Here is a 25547-nt window from a genome sequence, read left to right on the forward strand (position 1 = left end):
TGCTCTCATAGGTCTTTCACATTCAAGCAAGGGAAAAATATTATGAAGATAAAAGTACAAGCCAGGTCACTGACACCAAATTTATGAAAGGGGTGAAAATTGTTTAGAGATTAATTTCAAATTGAATATGGTTTAAGGTGTTATCTGGACATAGATGGCCTGCAGCTGTCAGTCCTTGACTGGAACCCTTCCGGAAATAATCAAGTGACCAACCTGCTAGATTTCTCCATTTCTTCATGTCAGTACCCATTTTCTAGCTCCCCAACATTTCTTTCCAAAACACATTCACATATCCCATACTGGCTCTTTTTGGCACCCATCTATAATTTCATATTATTTGATAGGCAGAGCCATGAGTCAAGTTGGGTTTACAACAGGTAGGGAGATTACCCTCAAAAATTGTTCTAACCAAGTGGTAGCAATAGGAAAGGTGACAGCATTTAACTGGGGGACTGTGGTCTGCCAATCTGTGAAACCCTGATTATGGCCACAGACCGATGGAAATTTGCATGGCTGTCATACCTTTTTTGCAGTAGTTCACTCCTTGTTAACGCTGCTATCATTGCTGATTAAAAGGCCAGATGAAAGTTACATAATATAATAATTAGAAAGGAGATTATGGATGAAAGTACTAGTGTAAAGTTTTTAATTTTAAGAGAAGTGGCTCTCCTACAGACACTAGGATATGCTTTCTAGAATATTAGCACTAAATAAGAACAAGAGAGTAATGTCATAAATACCTAGGTTCTGGGGGAAATGATAACGTGTAAATTCAAAATTCTTTGGAACCTAAGTAATAACATTTCGTTTACCATTTAATAATAAATACCATGAGCTACACATTTTAAAATTATCAAAATCTTTATGTCAGAAAGTGACAATCTTTTTACTCAGCATTATAAATCTTTCAACACTAAGGACAAGTTTAATATATACAAGCCAATTTATTTTATATCATACCAAATCTCACAAAATAAAGTTAGAAGGCCCAATTTTCTTGTTTTGTGCAATATTTAATATAACAAAATTCTAGCATAAATAATTTTAACACCCCTCTTGAAGCTAATTATAATAGATACTTCTCTTTCATCTCAAATACAGAATTGCAATCTGAAAAACATGTGGCAATAAGAAAAAGAAAAATAAGTTTGGGAAAAAATTTACATCAAATATGCTAACTAAAAACTTCACACCTATCATTCAAAGACAACACAATTTCTAATAAATAAATGGTCAAAAGGTATATAGAACTTATAAAAAACCCCCACAAATTGTGAGCAATCACTTGGAAAAAATGCTTAGTCTCACTAACAATTAAAGAATTGCAAATTCAAGCAACATGGAAGTCCCATCTTCACATTCCTCAAATCGGTAAAAATTATTAAATGAAATGTTGACAGCTTATGGTGAAACAGGCACACTCACTCATTGCTGGTAGAATTTCTAAGCTAGCTGAATTTCTGGAAAGCAATTTTGCAGGATGCAGCAAAAATTAAAAAACAATTAATTCTTTGATTCAATGATTCCGTCAACATTATTGGGAATTCCCTGATTTCTTTTCCCTGAAGATGAAAAGTATTTATCACATGTGTATATGTATACAAATATATATATGCCTATATATTTATATACACACATACTTTTAAAGAACGACTTAGTGATTATCAAAAGGAATATATTACTAGATATTGCATTAGAAAAATATTTTGATTAATAGGAATTACTGGGTATATAGCCTGAGAATTATATCAAAAAGAAAAACAAGTGTTATCTACCCAAAGATATTTATAGCAACATTATTACTAATGTAAAAAAAATTGCAAGCGACCCATAGTCCAACAATAGGGGAATGGTTAAATAAACTGTAGAATATCAATAGTCATAGAAATAGTGTAATGTAATTAAGATAAATAAAAGGACTATAGAGAAATCAGGAAAGGCCTTTCTGAGATGAAATAAATTTTTAAAAAGCTGAACTAGAAGAACAGAGGACTCATCAACTACAACCACATAAAAAGAAAATTCAGTAAGAATGGACAAAGAAAGATGGAGCTTCCAAAGGAGGGACTAACAAATTGTTACCAGCCCTCTACGTGTGTAAATTCATTTATTTAAATACAAATAGTTGTAAATCAAGTTTAATTTGTTTCACTGATAATTAATATTAAGGTTATAATTTTAAAATGCAATGGACCTGCAAAATTTTTTTAAATATTTACAATTTATTTGGCCTTTGGTTAATGACCTTAAGATATTTTACAAATGTGATTTGGTAGCAAACAGTAATATTGTTATTTACAACAACAGAGTTAAATGATTGTTAGAAATAGAACCTTTTCTATTCATTTTGGGTCTAACAAGTCCTTGGCTATTATAAAAGGCACACAGAAAAAAATCTGTCAGCAAAATACAGATTACATGTTAACGTCAGCTACTTTTCTTGCTTAGCAAACCATAGGGTAAACCAATGAGTGTGAATGAGTCAGTGCAAGCAATCACCATAAACAACTCATATTTGAGTCCTACTGATGGTGGGAAGTTTGGCATAGAATAATTCTATCAGCAATGTTCTTTTCAAATGTAAAAGGTCAAATATAAAGTCTACACTCTTTTACTTGTCTCAAGGATAGCCTTAGCTGTTTGGGAAGAAGAGAATATAGTGTGCATACTTCTGAAAATTCCTGGTTATATAATTTGCCATTCTCATGACAGGGAATTTACAACATGAAAAAAACATGTTGAATGCCTTGAACATAGTAAGAACTTAATGTCCTTGAATAGAATTATTTGACTTATTCTCCACTTTAGAACAGCATTCAACAATTTCAAATAAGAGAATTTTTTTTGGCTTGATTTAAAGACAGAATGAAAAGAAAAATTTAATTCCCTGATTTCTTTTCCCTTAAGGTGAAAAATATTTACCACATATGTATACAAATAATATATATATATGTATTTATATACCCACATACTTTTAAAAATGATTTATTGATCAAAGTGAAAATACTGCTTAATATTGCATTAGAAAAATATTCTGATTAATAGGAAGAACAGCTTTAGTAGCACAACAGATAAGCATATCTTTAATTTTTTTTTTAGGCAATTGGGCTTAAGTGCATATCTTTAATTTTTAAAAAGAAAAAGAACTAGTTAGAAGTAGAGCAGCAGTTATGTTGGGAATGAGAAATACATTGATACAATGTTTTAAGCAAATGAACTTTTGCAATGAATAGTAATTATATTAACATTCTACTCTAATGAATTAAAAACCAAATTCATTTTACCTGAAGCTAGAATTTATAGTGGACATACTTTTAATCATCATATACTTATATTACATTTTTTTTTCTCGGCAATTGGGGTAAGTGACTTGCCCAGGGTCACACAGCTAGTAAGTGTCAAGTGTTTGGCCTGAGGCCACATTCGAACTCAGGTCCTCCTGACATCAGGGCTGGTGCTCTATCCACTGCGCTACCCAGCTGCCCCTATATTACTCATTTTTATCTGTTAATCTATGATTGCTAACAGTTAGCCCATCAGGATGATAGCATTAGTCTTGAAAGATCATTTCTGCATGCACTAATTGTAATTAGATAACAAGCTGTTTCAAAATTTATGTGCAAATCTTTTGATTGTTATGAGTTCAGTGTGAAACAAATAGGCAATTTTCATTTAACAATTCTATTCCTAGTTTAATTGTCACATATTGTAGTATAGTAGAAATTTCTTAAATCCTATTTTACTAAAACTGCAATTCATAATTCTCATAAATAACATTCAATTTAATTTTTCAATAAAAATGGTGCAAAAAAGGGCATAGTGAGGTATTTACATACTTCATTTTTTAAAAAGCACAAATTAAGTCATGATCCTTATCATAATCAAAAATAAAACCAAAAGAAAGTTTAGAATATAAGATTATTCTAGGTTTTTAATGCTTTTAAAACTTAAATCATTAGTCTCTAGAGGTAGGTAGAAGGTAAGAAATGGTAGGAATAAGGAAAAATAAAAGCAATTTTTCCTTTTGTTTGCAAAGACATAATTTCTTTCAATTATTATTTAAAGGACCTTCAATATTACTTATATTCTAATGAACTTTGTAAAAACATCCAGATAATTATACAGTGACTATGGATCTGAAAAGGCTTAGCAGTACTACTTCCCCAGTGATAGGCACCTCCAATATTTTAGTTATGGCCTTGCCATACTTCTTCTTCTGTTCAAGTAAATCACGTATGTGTACATGATGATTAAAATATGAAATTAAAATATAAATGAGAAGAATTGAAAGCAGGACAATGAACACTGTGTTCAAACAAGAAGAATAAAAATGTGGAAATGTGTTTAACATGATTGTACATGTATAACCTGTTTCCTATTGCTTACTGTCTGGAGGAAGGGGGAGAGGAGGGAGGAAGGGAGAAAAATTTGGAACTCCCAACTTTACAAAAATCAATGTTGAAAACTATCTTTACGTGTAATCGGAAAAAAATAGAATACTATTATGGAAGAAGCAAGAAGAATCAAATCTATCATTTGTACCATTCAAACTCTTATTGCCTCTATTAAAAAAGGCATACACAATCTCTCAAGTATTTCCCTTGATCATGATTATCTGGGAGTAACAAGATATATTATGGTCTAGTGATCAGAAGACCAGGATTCTAGTACAATCTCTGCAATTTACTAGCTATTTACCTTGGGCTTACTCTCCCAACTTTGTCATCTGTTAAGTAGAGGGAAGTAATACCTGTCTTGCAAAACCTAACAACATTATTTTAAGGATCAAATTAAATAACATGTGAAAGTGCTTTGAAAATTGTAAAGCATTGTAAAATATAATGTGGTACTATCTCTGGTGGTAAAATAGCATTCCCTGAAGATTATAATTAATGTATGCATTAAATTTATCATACCTGCTCATTTTCACATGCCTCACAATGATTAAGCTAGGTTAGTATAGGCCCTTTGAAAATATATCTTATCATGTCACAGGTTTAGAAAGGAAATGAGTTAAAATGGCGAGAATCACTGAGCTCTTCCAAGTACAGATGATGGCTGTGAATTTTTTGGAGGTAACAGATACAGGGCTGACAATATTCCATAGAAACTAAAATTTATCAGTGTCATTGACAAAGTACTTCCCTCCCCCCAATTAATATCCAATCAATTTATCAAACTAAGTAAACTTGACATTTACATAATTCAATTGTTTTATGCGGTATCTGTTTTGTTTTATTTGTTAAGAATGTTGGCTCTACTAGTTGTTTTCCTTCACACTTTCTTCAAAGGTTCTTTAGGATGATCAAATACTAAAATTATTGGTTGGCTGACCCTGTAGTGATCCCTTAAAATCTACTTTTCTCACCTGTTTTCAGCTATACTGCTGATATAATATTAACTTACATTATTTCTGCCTCTGCAAAATTTAAATAATTTTATTTGTAAAACTTAGTAGTCCTACTGATCTTACCACAATTCATACCCTTAGAGACATACCTTTTGGATGAATAATTGTGAACTTCACAAAACTGAGTAATATTATATTTATACTACTGAATACCTGTAAACAATGTGGCATTTATTAAAATATACACTTAATTTATGCTACACCCCACGCAAGTTTACATCTTTTATCCTTAATTTTTAAATACACACACCAATATTTGCAAACATTATTTGTTAAGTTTATATACAAAACTGAAATTGTGATATATGAGCCAGAGAGTGATTTTACAAGAAAGCACCTGTGAGTGGCTAATGATGTACAGTGTCAAGTCTCTATCAAAAGAAAACAAGTGTGATTCTTTTCACAGCACAGATCGATATTTACAAGCAAACATGATCCAAACAGCACAAGCAGATTCAGGGTAGGTAAATACTCGAACACGGACAGCAAGTCGCACTTGATCCCCTCGGCAACAGATTATTTCTTCACAGAAAGGAGACCTGTACAGAGACAAAATAAAAATGCTAATACCAAAGTTAAGTACTCAAGGAAAATAATGCCATTGCTTTTTTTAAAAAAATAAACAAGAATTCTTATAAACACCTGTAGATCTCTGACCATTTTAAATATTATGCTAGAGTGTGAGACAAGCTAGGTTGTTAATGAAGCCCGAGACCCCCCCCTTCCATGTTTCCGGTCACATGGCTGCCTTAACTTCCAAATCTGACGGCTTTTCTCACCCAATCTATCTGTGCATTTGATCCTGTTGAGCACCCTCTCTACCTGGACAATCTGCTCTAGGATTTCATGACACCACTCTCCCCTCGTTTCCTGCCTACCTCTTAGACTGCTTCTTCTCAGTCCCTCTGCTGATTTCGTTCACATCACACTCATCGTAGATATACAAAAAGGTCCTGTCTTGGGCCCTCTTTTCTCCTCCCTCTACCTCCTCTTACTTGGCAATCTCATTAGCTCAATATCACCTCAACGCAGATCTATATATCCAGTCCCAGTTTCTGCCTTGAGTTTTAATCTTGGATATTTCAAACTGAATGTTTAAGAGACATTTGAAATTCAACACGTCCAAAATAAAACCAACTCTCTTTCCCCGAAAAACATATCCCTCTTCCAACCTTCACTATTTTTGTCAAAGGCACCACTACCTTTCCAGTCTCCCACGTTCATGATCTCTCCATTATCTTCACTTCACATATCCAATCACTTCTACAATATCTGTCACAAAAGACCCCTTCTTTCTACTCACACAGCTACCAAATTAGTTCAGACCCTTAAAATCTCTCTCTCTTGCATTTAATTTTAATTTTTTCTCAATTACATGTTAACAAAAATTTTTAACATTCATTTTTTAAAAAACTGAGTTCCAAATTCTCTCTCTCATTCCCTCCCTTTCCCCCTCCTTGAAAAAGCAAGCAATTTGATATAGATTATACATATGGAGTCATGCAAAACATTTCCAAATCAGCTATGTTGCAAAAGAAAATGCAGACCAAAACAACAACAATAACAACAATAACAACAAAAACAAGAATAATAAAGAAAGTAAAAAAAAGTATGCTTCAATCTGCAGTCAGACTCTGTCAGTTCTTTCTCTGGAGGTAGATAACCATTTTTCATCATAAGTCCTTCAGAACTGTCTTGGATCATTGCATTGCTGAGAACAGCTAACTCATACATCATCTCTTTTAATCATCATTTCGTGCCTAGCTTATTGCAATAGCTTTCTGAATGGTCTTCCTGCTTCAATTCTTATTCTACTCGTCTATCTTACACACTGCTACCAAAGACATTTTCCTTAAACACTGATCTGATCATGTCACTCTCCTAAACCAACTCCAGTGGCTCCTTAGGGCCTGCGGAATAAAATATAAGCTTCTCTGTTCAGCTTTTAAAGCCCTTTACAACCTGTTCCAATTTATCTTTTTAGACTCAATGGATGTTTCTCCTCCCTCTGCATTCTACAATCTAACCAAACAGGCCTCCTCTTCATTCCTCATACGTGACATTCTATCTCTTGTCTCTTGTCTCCACATCTGTGCCCCTCAAATCCCTGGAATGTCCTTCCTCCTCATCCCTACTTCACAGAATCCTTCTCTGCCTTTAAGACATAACTCAAGCACCACCTTCTCCACCAAGCCTTTCTTGAGCACATTCCACTGCTAGTGCCCTCCCAAAATTATCCAGCATCTACCTGCTTTGTATTTATTCCATATATTAGTATATGAAATATTGTCTCCCCCACTAGAATGTAAGCTCCTTGTGAGTGGCAACTGTTTCATTCTTTATATGTGTATCTTCAGTGGCTAGCTTATTAACCAGCATATAGTAGGTGCTTAATAAACAATTACTGACTGATTCTCCAGTAAGAAAAAAATTGTCAACTGGTCACTGATCGATGTCAGCAAAAAATACTTCTAATTTACTGGCAGCAAGAAGATGCAGTGGATAGCAGGCTGGGCCTGGCATCAAAAAGACCCAAGTTCAAAGCGTGCCTCAGACATGTACTAGCTGTGTGACTCTGGGCAAGTCATTTAATCTCTGTTGGCCTCAGTTTCCTCATATGTAAAACTGGGATAATAACCCCTCTTCAGGGTTGTTGTGAGGATAAAATGAGATATCTATAATAATGTTTTGCAAACCCTAAAGCACTCTATAAGTACTAGTTACTATTGTTGTTTTTGGTTGGTGTTATTTTATATTATTAACTTCAGCTCTAGAGATAATGGTTTTGATATCCCATCACCTACCCTCTGATGTAGCTTGTCCCACAGATAAACAATATTCAAAACAAGTGAAAAGTGAACTTCTTTATTTCCTGCAAATATTATAGTTTATTGGATAATAAATTTAAACTTGAAAGGTACTATCATCCATTCCAATCACCTTATTTTCCACATGAGGAAACTAATGGCAAGATTAAATAACTTATCCAGTGTTACCCAGGGAAGTGGAACAGGATTTGAACTCAGGTTTTCTCACTCCAAAGCTCTTTACACTGCACCATGTCTGCCTGAGAAATCCCAGCCGAATTTTTGTGAAAATCTGAATGTAGCACATAATCTTTAAAGAACTCAGTTTCTTTATCTATAAAACAGGTTTGGGCTAAATGTTTCCTATAATCTACTCTAGCTCTAAGGGTCTGATTCTGCGAATATCCTACCGGAGACATGTAGCAAATGCTCGTCTTGCATTTCTATAAACGAAATGTATAGGGAACCCTTTAAATGTATGACCATCAGGTACAGCTCTCCGAATGGCATCCTGAAATTCTTCATTGCCTGCAGATATGCTAGTTGTGCGCTCAAATTCATACGATGCCAAAGCTGGTGATAAAAGATAGGAAAGCTGGTCTTCCCAAACGGTGGTGAGGCCAAGATCCTATAGCAGAAAGTAAACCATGAAGAATATATTTTTCTATCTATAAAGCATAAAGAAAATCATATAATCTGGTATATTTCAACAAAGAGTTTTGATGAAAGATTACAAGGTCATATAACAGAAAGGAAACTATTGGTATGAGTTTTTATTTTTAAAATAATCTAAACATACTGAAAAGACAATAGAATGCAGTGCCAAATTTATATATGTATGTATGTGTGTGTATATACATATGTGTGTGTATATATATATGTATATACACACACATATATACACATACACATATACATATATAAGTATATGTATACACATGCACACATATATACACATATACGCACATGTATATGTATATCCACCTAAGAAAATATCAAGGAATATTCCCAATATAAAAGCAGAATACTGGTAATATAATTTTAGTGGAACAAGAATTAGCTTACAAGTCAGGAGAATAGGACTCCAGTTCTGCTATTAATTAGCTTGTTCCACTCAGCTAATACTTCTGGGCCTTAGGTTGCTTACTAGAAAAACTGAGTTGGATAGACTAGACGACTTCTGAGGTCTCTTTTGACTTTAAATGCTGTGATTCCACCTGAACTCTGTACATCCACTCAAGGCATAAAATGTTTCACATTATGTGTCAACAATAAGCAGAAAAAATAACTTAAGAAAATAGTACTTTTTTTAAAACTACATTTTAAAAAACCTTACATAATTTATGATAATTGAATCTGATTTTATAGTTTCTAAACTATATCTAAACTATATTAGGAAAAACCTATAAAAAATAAAGTTTCAAATTCCTAATATTTGCTTAAAGTCAAAGAAGATTAATTATCCCTATTATGATGCCCAAGACAAGTATAGTAAATTTCACCTTCAGAATTAATAAATTATTGATATCCTAGAAAAAAAACTTAATTTCCACCCCTGGCTACAAAGTCCCTGAAAGTCAACATTTTGGTTATTGATTGCTGTTGCTTTTTTAAAATCTATGATATTTAAATTTTTAAAAATACTTACCTGCCTGTGTTCTGACACCAGCAATCTCAGTTGCATCTCTATTTCGTTACTTGTTACTGAAGAATCAATCATTGAAGCACAAAGAGGGGGAAACGGAGGTAGCGAAGTTGTGGCACCAGGAGCACAAACCGATTTGATTGCTTCTTCACTCATGGGTTTCCATTTGGACTCATCATTCAGATCAAATACACAAAGTTCTACTGAGTCAGAAGGTTGGCAGTTTCCCAAGAACATCTGATGATTGAAAACACACCCTATAGTTCGATATGGGTAAAGTGGTTTGGGTTGTTCAACAGCTGGAGGATCATCGGGATTAATGGGCTTATGGATATACCTGAAGATAAAAATGACACACCTTAACATTAAAGATTTTTTAAATATAATACAAAAACATTCAGCTACCACTGAAGGACAGAGCTGCTCCCCAGTGCTGGTCACTTATTTTTCTTTCTTGTACATGTTCATAATTCAATCACTCACTTCACTTGAATGATAACCAATGAACTGAGACCTCTTGTGAGTTTATGGCCAACACACAATATTTAGTTTAATCAAGAAAATATCATATTGGTCTATGTTGAGAGCTATATAAGGATTTTTATGAAACCTGAGTACAATCACTGTTATTTTTTCTAGATATAGATTCTGTCATATGTATATACACATATTTACACACACACACACACATATATATGTATGCAATACATTTTATTTTCTTCCTTTTCAGAGAACTTCTTTTAGGAGAGTTGCTTAATTTGAACCAATACTGTTGTTAAGTTTGCAGGTCAAACTAAGCACACAGTGCACAACTGAAATAAGACAGCTATACCAAGCAGAACTGAGATTACTGCTCCTTTCTAGACAAAAACAACTTACATTTATATGGCACCTTAACTTATTATAATTACAAATTCTGAGGTAGGTATTATCACAGTTATTATTACAAATATTATTATTCCTATTATACATATGAGGAAACTTGGGTTCAGAGAAATTGTAGCTTGACCATGGCCAGAAGCCAGTTAAACTGAGAACTCACAATTTCAAGGTGGGTACTCTTTCCTCCACACCAGAATATTACTACATAAATGCGCCCACTAAATCAAAATTGTTGTTTTGGTCGTTTTTTCAGTTGTATCTGACACTTTGTGGCCCCATTTGGAATTTTCTTGGCAAAGATACTGAAGTGGTTTGCCATTTCCTTCTCCAGCTCACTTTACAGATGAGGAAACTGAGGCAAACAGAGAGAGTTAAGTGACTTGCCAAGGGTCACACTGCTAATAAGTGAATGAAGCCAGATTGGAACTCATTAAGATGAGTCTTCCTGACTCCAGGCCTAGAGTTCTATCCACTGCACCACGTAGCTGCCCTAATTAAAATCACTCACTTCAAAGCTGGCATATAAACTTTTCTAAAGATAAATACGGTTTCATTTGACTGACATTCTTGTGGACTTCTTCATATCATAATTTTTTTTACTGTAACTTAAAAATTCAACTTTCTATCCAATCTTAGGAACAGTTGGCAGTAAATTTGTTTATAGTAACACTTTATGTCAAATAAGCTGAAATGTTGGTTTAATTTTACTATGAGTATAGCTAAATAAGAGAGTTTAAAAAAAATTTTATAGGTCAAAAACTTCTTGTTATTCATTCACATAGCTGCCTTAATTGAAATATTTTTAAAAATTTATTTTATTTTAAGGCAATTGGGGTTAAGTGACTTGCCCAGAGTCACACAGATAGTAAGTGTCAAGTGTTTGATCTGAGCTCAAATTTGAACTCAGGTCCTCCTGACTTCAGGGCTGGTGCTCTATCCACTGTGCCACCTAGCTTCCCCCCTCAATTAAAATATTTACATGCCCATATAAAGACTAAAAACTTAAACTTATTCTACTACAGACATTTTAAATCACATGTCAACATGAACACTGAAGTTATATTAAAAATAGTGTATCTTTGTCTACTTAATTTTTTTTGGGGGGGTGAGGCAATCAGGGTTATATATGACTTGCCTAGGGTCACACAGCCAGTAAGTGTCAAGTGTCTGAGGCTAGATTTAAACTCAGGTCCTCCTGACTCCAGGCCCAGTGCTCTATCCACTGTGCCACCTAGCTGCCTCTATCTAATCAGTTTTTAAAAATTAAGTTTACTGACCTATGCCCTGTTAAACTTTCCCAAAAAGTAATGGTGCCATCAGTCCCACATGTCATGACCCAGGCATGAGGGACTCCTTTAGCCTTTGTCCCTACACAAACAAAGGCTTCTAATCCATATCCAAGGAGAAGACTGCACAAAAGGTTAGCATGATCTTCACAGTCACCCTAGGAAACAAAGAAAGTTCATTAAAATATTTATCAATTGTTTTCCAGCACACATAAAAAATACAAAACAGAGATCTATAAACAAGCTTCTTTGGCTTCTAATCAATCCAAAAAGTCAGAGCCAAGACGACAAAATGTCAATGAAGTTAAAAAATAATCATCAGTTTTAGGGTTAAATACAAATTTTTATATAAATTTAAGGTTCACAAAACAAGAATTCTCCTAACGTGCAATTCTATTTTTACAAGTAATATTCTGAACTTGGAAACTAAGGAGTTGTAAATTCTGAGTCCTAGCATCATCAGAAATTTTGCCTGTTACCTTTGATAAGTCCTGAGCTGCATTTTCTGTCAAATAAAAAAATTACCGTTTTCCATTTATACAGCCCAAGGCATTAACTCTTGACAACCACTTTATTATTTAGGGTATTAAAAGGGCACTTAACATGAACCCTAATTTGATCTCTTTATTCATTTCTAGCAAGACTATATTTAGCTCAAAAGTAAAATTAATTCTTCAAAGTTATTATCAATTGAGACTACAGGAAAGTTAGTAATTTGTGATAGGTTTGTCACATAGCAACCCATCTACAGGGTTCTAATAAGTAATAAAAGTATGTCCTTTATGCTATTAACCTAATATTAGGGTAATATTACTATTACCCTAAAGTGTTCCCATTTATTTTTCATTTACAGTTTTAGCTCTATAATTGAGTTTCATGATGTTTAATTACAAATGCATTTCTAAAATTTCTTTTCAAATATAAAACCTCAAAATCTACATATACCTCCCCACTGAGATGACCTAAACAGGCAACTTACTAAATTTACTAAACAGGGAAAGGAGAAAGTGATTCTTTGCTTTGTAAAAGGAATCACTATATGATTACCTAAAATACTGGACAACCTAAATAAACTGCAATACAGGGTGGTCCCAAACTCATCCTGTGTAAATAACTTTTCTTAAAAATAAATAATTTAAAAACAAACAAATAAATAAATAACATTTATGTTTGACTTTTTTAGAACACAGCAAGGGAAACAAAATAGACTTGTTCAAAATTTTAGATGACTGATCAGATCTACTTTTCCAAACACTTTTAGACACATTGTCCCACTTGAAAAATCAATCTTTTTTAACCAATAACTTTTCACTTATGCTAGAGATTCATTACATATATCTGAATACATACCACATATATAATCTCTAACAGAGGTTAAATCAAAATAAGATTGTGTTGAAAGTCTCTATTTCTTGTATTGACATTGTTTCAATAATGTGAATCTTAGAAAGTACCTCTACATGTCTATTACTATTTTTAAAGGTATTTATGGAATATGGATGATCAAGAAACAATCTGATAATATCCCTAAGTTAAATTATTGAAAATTACTAAAAATTTTGAATTTTTAAATGTTATAATTTCAACCATCAAATCTTCCTTTTAATTTACTGCCCAGGCAAATGGAATACAAGTAGGATGAGGTGACTAGGATTTCAGTCTGAGTTCTACCACAATTCACTATTTCATCTGTCACTATATATCAGTATTTATATCTTTAAAAACGAGATGCTAGCTGTCTCTTCCTATTTTACATGGTTCTCAGTAAGTGAAATAGAAATATAATTACTTAATTAAAGAAACAGGCCACTGCATAAATCCAAGATGTTATTATTTCTACTCTCCTCCTTAACTATTTATTTTTGGTGACTCATTGGCTTTCATTATTCAGTCTTGTCATTATTTTTCTTCTTCAACTTTTAAGTGTATTCACCCCTCCCCACTCCCCACCCCCCCAGTGAAAGTAATAGATTAGGATTTTGAATAATGATTTAATGTTTAGATTGCTATCTAAACATTTTGGGAGGTAAAAAAGTTCAGAGCAACTATAATGGACTGCTGTAATAATCCTATACCTTGTTTCTACAGAGAAAGGCCAGTAGAGTGCACCACTGTTCGTGTTTACCTCCTCCTCCAATAACAGAGGCTCTTTCATAACCAAGGACATTAACAAATCTTGCTGCTTGCCTTGGAGTATCCAGGAGCCGTCCAGCTCGAAGGGGTCTGACATAAGAGCATACTGGTCTATTTATCCCATTTTCATCCTGAAAATACGATATCATTTATGATTAATTTCCATTCAACTTCATCACTTTCTTTACAATAAGCTATATAGCATAAGATGAACAAGAAAAATACACTTAAATTTCTTTAGAAATAAAGTTTCAATGCTATTTATATACATTTTTGTTCATTAATTCAACAAGCAGTTATTAAGCACCTACTATGTACCAGGTACCATGCATGGTAGAGGAATACAAGGGTAAAAATGAAACAGCCCCTGCCCTCAGGAGTTTATATTCTATTGGGGTGGTGGGGCAACCCACCTTTCTTCCTAATTTCGCTATTACTGTTGAGGGCACCACCACCCTACCAGTCATCTAGGCTCACAACATAGTTATCATCCTCAACTCCTCACTTTCTCTTACTCCTCATATCCAATTTGTTGCCAAGTCCTGTCAATTCTGCCCTCCTAACATCTCTCATATATACCCCCTTCTCTCCTCTGACAATGACACCACTCTGGTGCAAGCAGTTATCACCTCATACCTGGACTACTGCAATAACCTGCTGACTGGTCTTCAGGCCACAAGTCTCTCCCCACCCAGTGCTAGTTCAACTTTAGTCACTACACTAGATATGAGAACGTCTATTTAAGATTACATATAAAAAAGCACTTAAACAGTCCCTTCAAATGAAAAAATAAAAACCATTTGACCCTCCTAGAATTGTTTCATCAAAAAGAAATCTATTATACACTGAGATTGTTTAACTTATTCCAGTAAGATTTAACTTGTATACACAAAGCACCAATTCATTTTATAAACTATCAAAGCAGTATTTGTAAAGTTCACAAGTATCAAATAAATAGATTTCTCTAATTAAATGAATGGGTTTTTATCTATTTTAAAGTAAATACTGGGGCAGCTAGGTGGCGCACTGGATAGAGCACCGGCCCTGGATTCAGGAGGAACTGAGTTCAAATCCAACCTCAGACACATAACACTTATTAGCTGTGTGACTCTGGGTAAGTCACTTAACCCCATTGCCTAGCCAAATATAAAAAAAAAAAAAGTAAATATTTACAGGAAGTTTAGAAAAGTCTAAAATCAAACCAGTCTTACAAAATAGTGACCAAAAATTATAAATTAGGTTAGGTTAGCCTATTTTTCCACCTAGGAGATACTCAAATAGAAAATTAAATTGGCATTCTATCTTATTTGCTTGATTTTCCTTGCATGACTATGCTAAATGAAATATATATACCAAAGCAGATAATGGATATATGAAGAGAAATTACTTTAATGAAATCCACAAACCTGTGCAAAAATCTTTACCAGTCTCGAATTATGGGAAGGTCGTATTTGCAGATATTCTCTCCACCACTGCTTAGCATATACAAGAAATAAACGCTCTCTCTCTGCTGTTTTCTGTCGTTCCAAAGCAAGCTTTAATAAAGAATAACCTAGTATGTTAGTTTAAAAAAATTCTTATATGTCCATTCCTCACAGAATATTAGACTTGAAATAATGTGCTTACTAAAAAAGTAACTTGGTTATTAAATGCTAAAAATCATAATACCAAAGAAATTAAAATTAATATTTTAAAGTCTTTAAAGAAATGTGTATGAGGTTGATTTCCAACTTTATACATGATTATTAAAATATATTTATTTTCAATTTTTTCAGATTTTTTTGTTTTTACATTGCATTTATTTACAGATATAACCCTTCAGAACCATTCATTTTAATCATTTTTTTAAAAAGAGGAAAGCAGTTATATAAAACCAACCAACACATTAATATATAATATGTGATATTCCACACACATAGTCTCCCAGAATGGTTTATCTTTAGGGAGAAAATTACCCTTTGCTCAATCAGAAAATAAAGGCTTTGCATTTTTTTAAACTACCAAAAAATAAAATTAACTTTCAGAAAAATGTTATGAAATGGATACTATTACAAGTATATAAGAAGCAGTGTCTTACTGGCCTGAAGTACAGGTCAATTGTGAACTTTTCAATTTTACGTCTGTGTTATAAAAATGAAATTGCAATTGGAAGGGGCCTCAGAAACTATCTAGTCCAACTCCCTTATTCCCTAGATAAGGCACCTTCAGCCCACAGAAGTTCAGTGATTTGCCTAAGGTCACAGAGGTAGTAGCAGATTAGTAGCAAAACTGAAATTCAGATGCTGTAACTCTAAATAAAGTATCATTTCCAGGCCCTGGAAAACAAACATGCCACAGAATGAGAGAATAATAATTTCCCAACATCATGGCTAGTGCCTGCTTTGTACAAATCCATATAAGGAAAAAGAGAAAATTATATATAGCATATGGCCATGATATAAAATACTGCTGATTCACTAAGCAAACAAAGGGGTAAGGTTTCTCTTCCAAATCCAAACTTCATTTTTTTCTCCACCATAGTACTGGACTCAAAACCATACAGCATCTTCCACTTATTTTTTTCCCAAGATTTTAAAAATAGAATGCTTTTCTACAAAATAGGATTTATAGTAATTTTAACCAATTTGTTTTGCATTATCAATACATCTTAAGAAGTTAATAGTACTGAAGGACAGTTTTCAATTTTTCTCTGATTTAATTCCACCTTACTCTAATTACATTTTTATTCCATATCCCCTCAGAATTTATGTATTCAATTTCATCTACCACTTGTAGTCCTTATCTCGTTTCATACACAGAGACACAGAGACACACACACACACACACAGTCTCCCCAGTAGAATACAAGCTCTAGAGCAGGGTTCACATCCTTTGTATCCCCCCAGAACATCTCTATGTACTTAGCACAGAGAGGTAGTCCACAGAAGTTTAGTAACTTAAACATGAATAGGCAAATATGTTATTATAAAAGGGAGTGCCAAGATGAAAACAATTCAGAATTCCTTACCTGAGTATTTACTATTTCTTGGGACAATGTTTGATTAAGTTGTGGATATACCTCAAGTTTTACATTTAAAACTCCAACAGAAACTTTTGATTCTGTACCTACAAATGTAAATATTAGAACTTTAGAGGTTTTAACATCATACAAATTCTAGATAACAAATATTTCCCTCAAATAGAATTTAGACTAATTAATATTTGTGGGGGAAAAAAAAGAAATTTTACCATTCATATTCAATAACGAATTGAAGTAACAAATTTAATAGACAGATTTAAAAATGTTATTTAAGGTTTTAATTTATCGAGGGACTGAGCCAGGTAATGATAGGGTATTCAAAATATGTGCAAAATTATATAATAGTACTATGTTGGTCTTGGAAATATGTACAAAATAAATTGCACTAGCATACAACTGTAGCTTTTAAAAAAAAACCACTGAGATGACATTTAAAAAAAGAACTGCCCTCACCTCAGCTTGAACTAATGGCAAAAGAAATCTTTCACTACTAATTTTGCATGTACAGCACATGCCCATTTGCCTAGGACAGCTGAATAATATTATCTTAAGGGGCAGCGAGGTAGTGCAGTGGATAGAGCACCGGCCCTGAGGTCCGGAGGACCTGAGTTCAAATCTGGCCTCAGATCAAACCCTTGATACTTACTAGCTGTGTGACCCTGGGCAAGTCACTTAACCCCAATTGCCTTAAAAAAAATTATCTTTACATTTAACAGGATCATAGATTTAGAGTTGAAAGGGATCTAAGAGGTCATCTAATCCAACCCCCTCACTTTACAGATGAAGAAACTGAAATTTCAGTGAGGGGAAATACTTTGCCCAAAGTCACACACAGGTCCTCTGACTCCAAAGCTAATGCTTATTCCTCTGTACTTTGCTGGCCACCATTTGGACTGTGCTTATAGTTTACTAAGTACTTTCACATCCTTTAGTTCACTTGACCCTTTTAATTCTATGGGGAGGTCAGGGAAGGTATTACCCTCATTTTCCAGATGATGAAACAAATGCTGAAGTGATTTCCAAAGGCCAAACAAGTAACAAAATCTGGCATCAAACTTAGATTTTCCTACTATAAAGCTGGTAGGCAGGATTTGGCTTAATTGAGCAAATTGCTTAGATGGCAATTTTCCCAAAGATTTAGAAGATTAAATAAATGACACCCAAAATAAGCCTAATGTTATATTTGGCACCTCAGAAGGTATCAAACCTGAAACTTGCCATTGTGAATGTCAACTATCAGTAAACAATATTACATTTTCACAAGACATAGGAGTTTGGACTCAATGTATAGGAAATCCCTTGGAGATGATTTTTTAAAAATTTCAGATATTACCTTGTTTGCTTGCAATTTGGCTCTTATCTTAAAACAGAATGACAAAAATAAAACAGTTTTTTGAAATTTTCAGTTGTTTAAAATTTGGATATTTACTAATTTACTGTATTATTGATAAAGGAGGAGAGGGAGAGATTTACAACATGATTTACTAGCTGTTTTACCCAGATGATTTCAATGAACATTAACAATCACTAATATTGATCAGTAATGTATAGACTAAAAGATTTCAGTATATCACCTTAAAAAATGTGAGGAATCCAGTCTGAATTAGCAAAAAGTTGAAATTTTTAAAAAATGTCTATATGCAGTTTTGTTAGAGCACATACAATTATAAACTAAGGGAATGTAAATTATAATAATATCTAAAATGACTTACTTTTTAAAAATTAATTTACCATAGACCTATCTCACATAAGACTATCATAAATGTAAAAGTTCTTTAACATATAATTTATGAATCCTCAAAGTTGAAGCATGTTTTGGGAATTCTTAATTTCATCAGCAGTTACCTTGAAAAGGCTACTAATTTTAGCTTTGAAATTTCTGTATCCGACAATAAAAATATTTAAACAAAGTAATTATCTCTAACTTTTAATTTGATATAAAAATTCCCAAATTTGCATTACTTCTATCAGTGATGCCCAAATTACTGAGAGTTTAGTCTTTTGGAGTAAGTTTTCTTACCAAGTACCGTGCTAAATATGGCTACTGCTCAATAAGCTCAATACTGAAATAACCACATTATAATTCACACATAAAATATTGGAGTTTTATTAGAAGGCAGACAAAAGTAATTTTTTTTAATCATTTATTTTTGAAACTCTAGAAGAAATTATCCAAAATTTCTATGTTCATTTTAGAGGATAAGTTATGACAAAGCCAGATTGGGTACGAAAGGGTACACTCATATTCCCTCTGGATGTTTTCCCAGTAATAGGATATGAGAATCTAATTGGTGGGGAAATGGCTCCAAAGATGAAATATGAGAAGACACCTGCGCTAGCACCTTTGAAGAAGTAGAGGGCCATGGGTATAGATCAATGCATAGAACAAACTTATTTGATATATTGATTGTTTTTGCTAAGTTTTTTATCTTTTCACCTTTTTTTTTGGTTCTTTGTTATAACAGATGACTCTTTAAGAGAAGGCAAAGGAAAGGAATATGGGGAAAATTTAGATGGTAATAAAAGGTATTAATAACAATCTATTTTAAAAAAAGAAAAACTCCTTATAACCTTGATTTCTAATCATCATACCTACACCTAGAAGTTCCACAGCAATATTGGTCATTCCATTATCTGAGCCAAGGACTGATCGCCATTCCAAAAAGTAGGATGCTACTAAAGAGGTCTCGCCAAATATATCAGTTTTTATTAGAACCATATGTACTGGATCACATATTGATAACATTGTTGTTGCATCAGCCATTCTAGTTCCATCACCTATCGATATCAAACCAAGAGAAAGTGATTATAAATGTTATATCTTATCATATTAGCCTTAATAATTTCATCAAAAAGCATATTCACTAAGATAAAATCAAATAAGATTTTATACTGTTTTCAAGGGAAAATGTACACAATGATAAAAACACAGAAATCTCTAACTTTCAGTTCTCTTCAGTTACATTTTTATATAAATTTTAAAGTTTATAATGGCAAAGCATAATTATGTTTTTATCTTCTAAGAGATTTGTATCAAATTGGAAGAAGTGATCCAGGCATAGATATTAAACACGTTGCATATCTCTATTTTTAAAATGAGAAAACATCTCATGGAGTTCTTAGTAGTTGGTACTGTTAGAAGAGACGGTATCATACTACATAAATAATATTGGCTGCTACATATTCTGCAAGTACTGTTCAAAATTTCAACAGACAAAAACTTTTCAAATATACCAAAATTAATCCATAACTAGGCAAAAATAATTCATCTAAGCCAAAATGAAAAATTCATCACTTTGGATTTAGCAAAAAAAAAAATTCAATGAAATAATGATGAAATATATTTCTTATGGAAAAAATAAATTACAATTTTAAACTATTATTAGAATTCTCTATTACACAAGGACACATTAATATAGTTACCTATTTTTCAGGTATACTATAAAAGTCATTGTATAGTCAAAGTAAAAAAAAAGTTTGTAAAAATGATGACGGAAAAAAGTACATAACATTAAAGACAGAGTTCTTAGCTTTTTTGTGTCACGGACACCTTTGGCAGTCTAGTGAACCCTATGGATCCCTTTTCAGAATGTTTTTAAACGCATAAAATAAAACACAAAAGAAACAAAAAAAAGTTCATGGACCTTAGTTAAGAACCTCTGGCATAAAGTAAAATCAAAGATTCCATTACCATTACTTCAAGACTATGAAGTATACTTAAAATACATTTATTTTAACGATTCTAGAAATCTGGCCACCCACCATCAATTATATAGTAAACACAATCACTACAAACTGCCAAGAAAAATCTGAGACAAAAGATGAAGGAAAGGATTACACTAGGTAGGTGACAGCTGGCACAAAAGAGATATGGTGAAGTAGAACTCAGCTATAAAAAGACTGGTAAAACTGGAAAGGGGAGGGAGAAAATGAGGGAGTAAAAATGAAGAAAATGGAAGGGAGAGTGTGAACATTGTAGATTTTCCCTTGTAGCAAAAATAAAATTGTTTAATTTTACATATCATACATATTAAAAAAAATACTGACATGAAAAATAAATTAAGATTAACTGAGCTAATTCACTGGATTTCTTACCTAAGCTTTCTCTGTGTACTTCAAGCAAAAAGCCATCATGAAAATCTGGTTCACAGGCACATGGGACAGGTTTAGAGCGGAAACGTTGGTTTCGAAAATGTAAACATAAAGTGAAGGTAGAACAAATTTGTCCAGGTAAAGGATCGGGTTCTTGTAGATGTTCCAAGAAAGCTTTTCCACCCAAAACCTGAAGGTAAAGATACCTCCGTGTTGGATCAATATTAGCTGTAAAGTGTAGCAATATATATGAGGAAACTGCCAGAATATTTTAAGGAATGTGATTAAAACAATAGGAAATATTAAATTGATAGAAATAAAACTAAAAGACACATAAGACAATTTTTAAGAATCATTTGTTCATCAGAAGCAAAGATCACATGGAAGTAGTGACCTTTTCCTAATGTTCTGGCTCAAAGAAGGAGCTAGATTCAGATTTTGGGCTCCCTGTTGCTTTTTAAAATGATTGTTTGACATTTTAAGTTTCATCAAACCACCAACTCTCCCCTTAGAGCTTGACAATTATTTGGGACAGACAAATGTATTTAAATCATGTATAGATATTACTTTTAAAAGCAGGTTGCACATCTGATATAAAATGTAGCATTATAACACATGAAAAAGAATTCATTTATTTTGTTTCATAAAATTGGATACTGTCCCCCTACAAAGTAAAGTTTATTTATTTTTGTTGATAATAAAATTTTAACATGTTTTCAAATATGCACTATCAAAGAAAGTATACTATAATGCATAAATATCTAACAGCAACTAAATTAATATGAAGATTAAAATACACACTTTTTTTCAATAGGGTTGATTGCTTATCATTAAAATTAGATGGTTTTGGAGAGGATGTCAGTTCTCCATCAGCTAGGTCCTAGAAAGGGAGAAAAACACAGAAATAAAGTCATTGTTATTTAAGAAAACTCCAACAACTGAGGTTTATGGGATCAATTTCCATTCCTTACACAAAAGGAAAGAATAGCACTTCAGATACCATCAAAACCACTCCTTACTGTGCTAAACGTCACTATAATAAAAAATAAAACAACCTTGTACTTCAATAATATAAAAACCTACTAAAATAATAATAATAATTCGGTAAGATTAATGTACAAGGGTTTAAAAACCAAGTTTTATTCATGAAACCAGCATAATGATTAAGTCTTAAAGTTCTGGAATAAAATTTAAATTTTATCCACCCTACAAACAGAATTTTGATACCTTTCCCGCTATGAATTGATTTTAATTAGGTAGTGATAATTATACTGTAGGAACTGTTATTAGGTTAATTACAACAAATGGGTTTATGAGTCTCAGTCACCAAAAAAGTAAGTGTATTAAAGTACTTAGTCTCTGGTGTATTATCAAGATCATCTCAATTCTTACAACATATTACCAGGTAATTTAGGTCACAGTTTCTCATTTCATTTCTTATTTTTACAAAAGAGGTCTGATCACCATCACTATTGCATTGGGAGCTTGTTATATCATTAAATGACCTATTTTTGCCAATTGACTTTATAGTATCAGAGCAGTTCCTGTATTACTTTTACGTAAAGAAACTAACAGCTTTATTTTTAGTTACTAAGACTGTTTCACAAAAGGGAACTTGATGTCAATAGCTAAATGTATTTGAAAAGTGGACTATAGCTTGACCTTTGGTCTACAAAGTTTGTAAAGTCATTTTATCTTTTTTTTTTTTAAGGCAATTGGGGTTAAGTGACTTGCCCAGGGTCACATAGCTAATGTCAGGTGTTTGGTCTGAGGTCGGATTTGAACTGAGGTCCTCCTGACTGCAGGGCTGGTGCTCTATCCACTGTGCCACCTAGCTGCCTCCATAAAGTCATTTTAGAATCAAAATGAAAAAATTGGTGGTGGTCAGGCTAAGTTAGTAATAGGCTCAAGTCTAGAGATATAAGAATTCAGGGAAGGCTTGTCTCTGATGAGAGATCAAGTTATAATTTTTTTAAAATAGCAAGTTAGGTAAGTATGTGAGCCAAATACAACCATTTTCATAAACATATTTAAAAGATAACAAGAAAAAATTATATCACTTTGGGAGACAGGAATTTTTTACATAATAGCAATACTGTGGAACTACACTAAAATGCTATTTACCATAAAGCAGAATTCATTATAGGTAGGTATTAACTAAACAAGGATGTTTAGTTAATAAAATGCCAAGAAGACCTATTTTAGGGTGGTTTTACTTATAAAGTATCTCCACAACATGAACCTTGGATCCAGTGTTATAGTGAGGTTCCAATGCATTTATAAAAATACAGAGTTGTTGTTTCTAAAAGATTACTCACAGTAACAAAAGTGAGCTCCTTCATGACATCATCTACGATTCCTCGGCGTCTAAGAGCTTTTATTAAATCTTCTGTTGAAAGTTGTTGCTCAGGTGCCAATTCTTCCCGTATAGTTTCAGCAAGGACTTCTCTTATCCTGCCATGGACATCCATCTATGTAGAGAATTTAACATTACTTGTTTTTCTCTTCTCTACAGCAACCAACAAATTTTCAATAGGTATGATGATAGTTTAACATTACTAATAAACAAGTTTGGTTTTACAAAGGGATAAACAACAGTAAAGCAAAAAAAAAAATAACTGGAAAAAATATAGAATAAACACCTAAGTTTGAATCCTGGCCTTTCCACATTAAAAATAAATAGAAGGCTATATAACAATTTGGTTAAAAATGAAGGAATGGTAAAAACAGATTTATCGTTTACTTTTTAAGAATTTAAAGTTCAATACCAATTGACAGAAATATTTACTATCTTTTACTACTTGGAATCTTCATCACAATTTCCCCACTGGCATTTAGCAAATCAAAATATATTCTTTCTCTTGACTTTCAGCATTTCAAATACCAAATTGTTCCTCTAGTGCCAAGGTAGCATCTTCAAGCAATCTCCTTCTAACATTTCTTTGTCTCTTTGTCCCCAACCCACCTAAGCTGCTGCATCTCTCCATTAATCTCTCTGACCAGATGGCAGATGTTTTCAAGTCCTGACTTGCATCCCTTATCTCAGGACTTCACTGCTCAAATTTCGGCAGCACGACCATATAAATCTGATGTTGTTTATGTACACATTGGTCTCTATCTATAACAGACACTCAGAAGTTTTACTTTTGTGGGTCAATCATATAGACCCACATAATATAAGTATGTACAAATATGTATACACACATACATGTTATGTCTGCCTTCTGTAGATCTACCTTGGCCTTTCCATATTATCAACAGGACTCTAAACAACTATTTGCAGAAAATTAAGGACTAGTATAAACTGCTTGTGTTTTGTATTTTTGTATATGCACGCATGTACATACATGCAGACACACACAAAAAACGAGAGTTCCAAAACTCATTCTGACTTTTGGGACACCCTATACATATATATGAATATATATGCACCATTTACGTTTATGTATTTAACGCTGGCTCAGAAAGCTACCACCTATGAGATATGCAATTATGCCTGTTCCTGTAGTTTTCTTACAGTTACCATCTGAGTGACTGGACCCCCCTCGGGTCCTGGGAGCAAACCCACGCCCCGGCTCGCCACGTCCCTGCCAGCGCTCGCCCTAAGCCCCGGACCCGCCGCGAGCGCACGCCCCGGGCTCGCAGTCCTGCCCTGGACAGCTCCCGCTGCTCCGGGATTCGGTTTCCTCCCGAGGTCGAATCGCCAACCGTCCCAACGTTCTCGCCCGGCGCAAACCTTTCCTTAGGCGGCCGGGGAAGAGCCCGTGGCCGGGCAGCGGACGAGCCCCGCAGGGAAGCGGGCGAAGGGGGCTGTCTCCTCCGTCTGCCCCGGGGTCCCGGACCCGGCCACAGGCCGAGCGCGCAGGCCCCGCGTCCCGGGCCGCTGCCCTTACCTTATTGAGCTGCTGGTGGATGAGCTGCTTGAGCTCAGACGCTTTCTCCGGAGGCAGAGACATGGTGCAGCCCGGCGGCTCCACTGCCACTTCCCCTCCCCTTCCCTCCGCTCCCGTCGGGAGCTCCAAACGACCCGCCCGCCGCGCCCCGAAGTATTACGCTACGCCGGGACCCCGGGCGGGCCGCGCGCCGCCTCCCCGCGCAGACTGCCCGGCCCGCGTAAACGCCCTACTCTGGGCGGGAGGAAGGACCGCAACCCAGGCGACAGCGGCGGGCCAGCAACTGCTTTCAAACAGCGGCGGAGAGCAAGGGTGCGAGGGTGCCCGTCGCATTGCCTAATTCCTGCCTGCCTGCCTTTCGCGCGCGCTGTCTTCTTCCA

General features: G+C 34.1%; 1 protein-coding gene across 1 annotated transcript; it reads right to left on the minus strand.

Annotated features, from left to right (window-relative positions):
* Nucleotides 1-924: 924 nt before the first annotated feature.
* Nucleotides 925-25499, minus strand: CEP76 (centrosomal protein 76). The gene is made up of 12 exons (XM_020985575.2): nt 25168-25499; nt 23593-23745; nt 22076-22154; nt 21278-21502; nt 19775-19960; nt 17171-17268; nt 15570-15698; nt 14106-14294; nt 12022-12188; nt 9866-10199; nt 8628-8845; nt 925-5949 (listed from the first exon to the last, which is right to left on the minus strand). Exons 1-12 carry the CDS (start codon nt 25228-25230, stop codon nt 5811-5813), a joined length of 1980 nt encoding a protein of 659 aa, XP_020841234.1. The 5' UTR covers nt 25231-25499; the 3' UTR covers nt 925-5810.
* Between the last annotated feature and the right edge of the window lie 48 nt (nt 25500-25547).

This window comes from Phascolarctos cinereus, unplaced genomic scaffold (genome assembly GCF_003287225.1).
Source record: "Phascolarctos cinereus isolate Bilbo 61053 unplaced genomic scaffold, phaCin_HiC Scaffold_4;HRSCAF=312, whole genome shotgun sequence".
Classification (NCBI taxonomy): Eukaryota; Metazoa; Chordata; class Mammalia; order Diprotodontia; family Phascolarctidae; genus Phascolarctos; species Phascolarctos cinereus.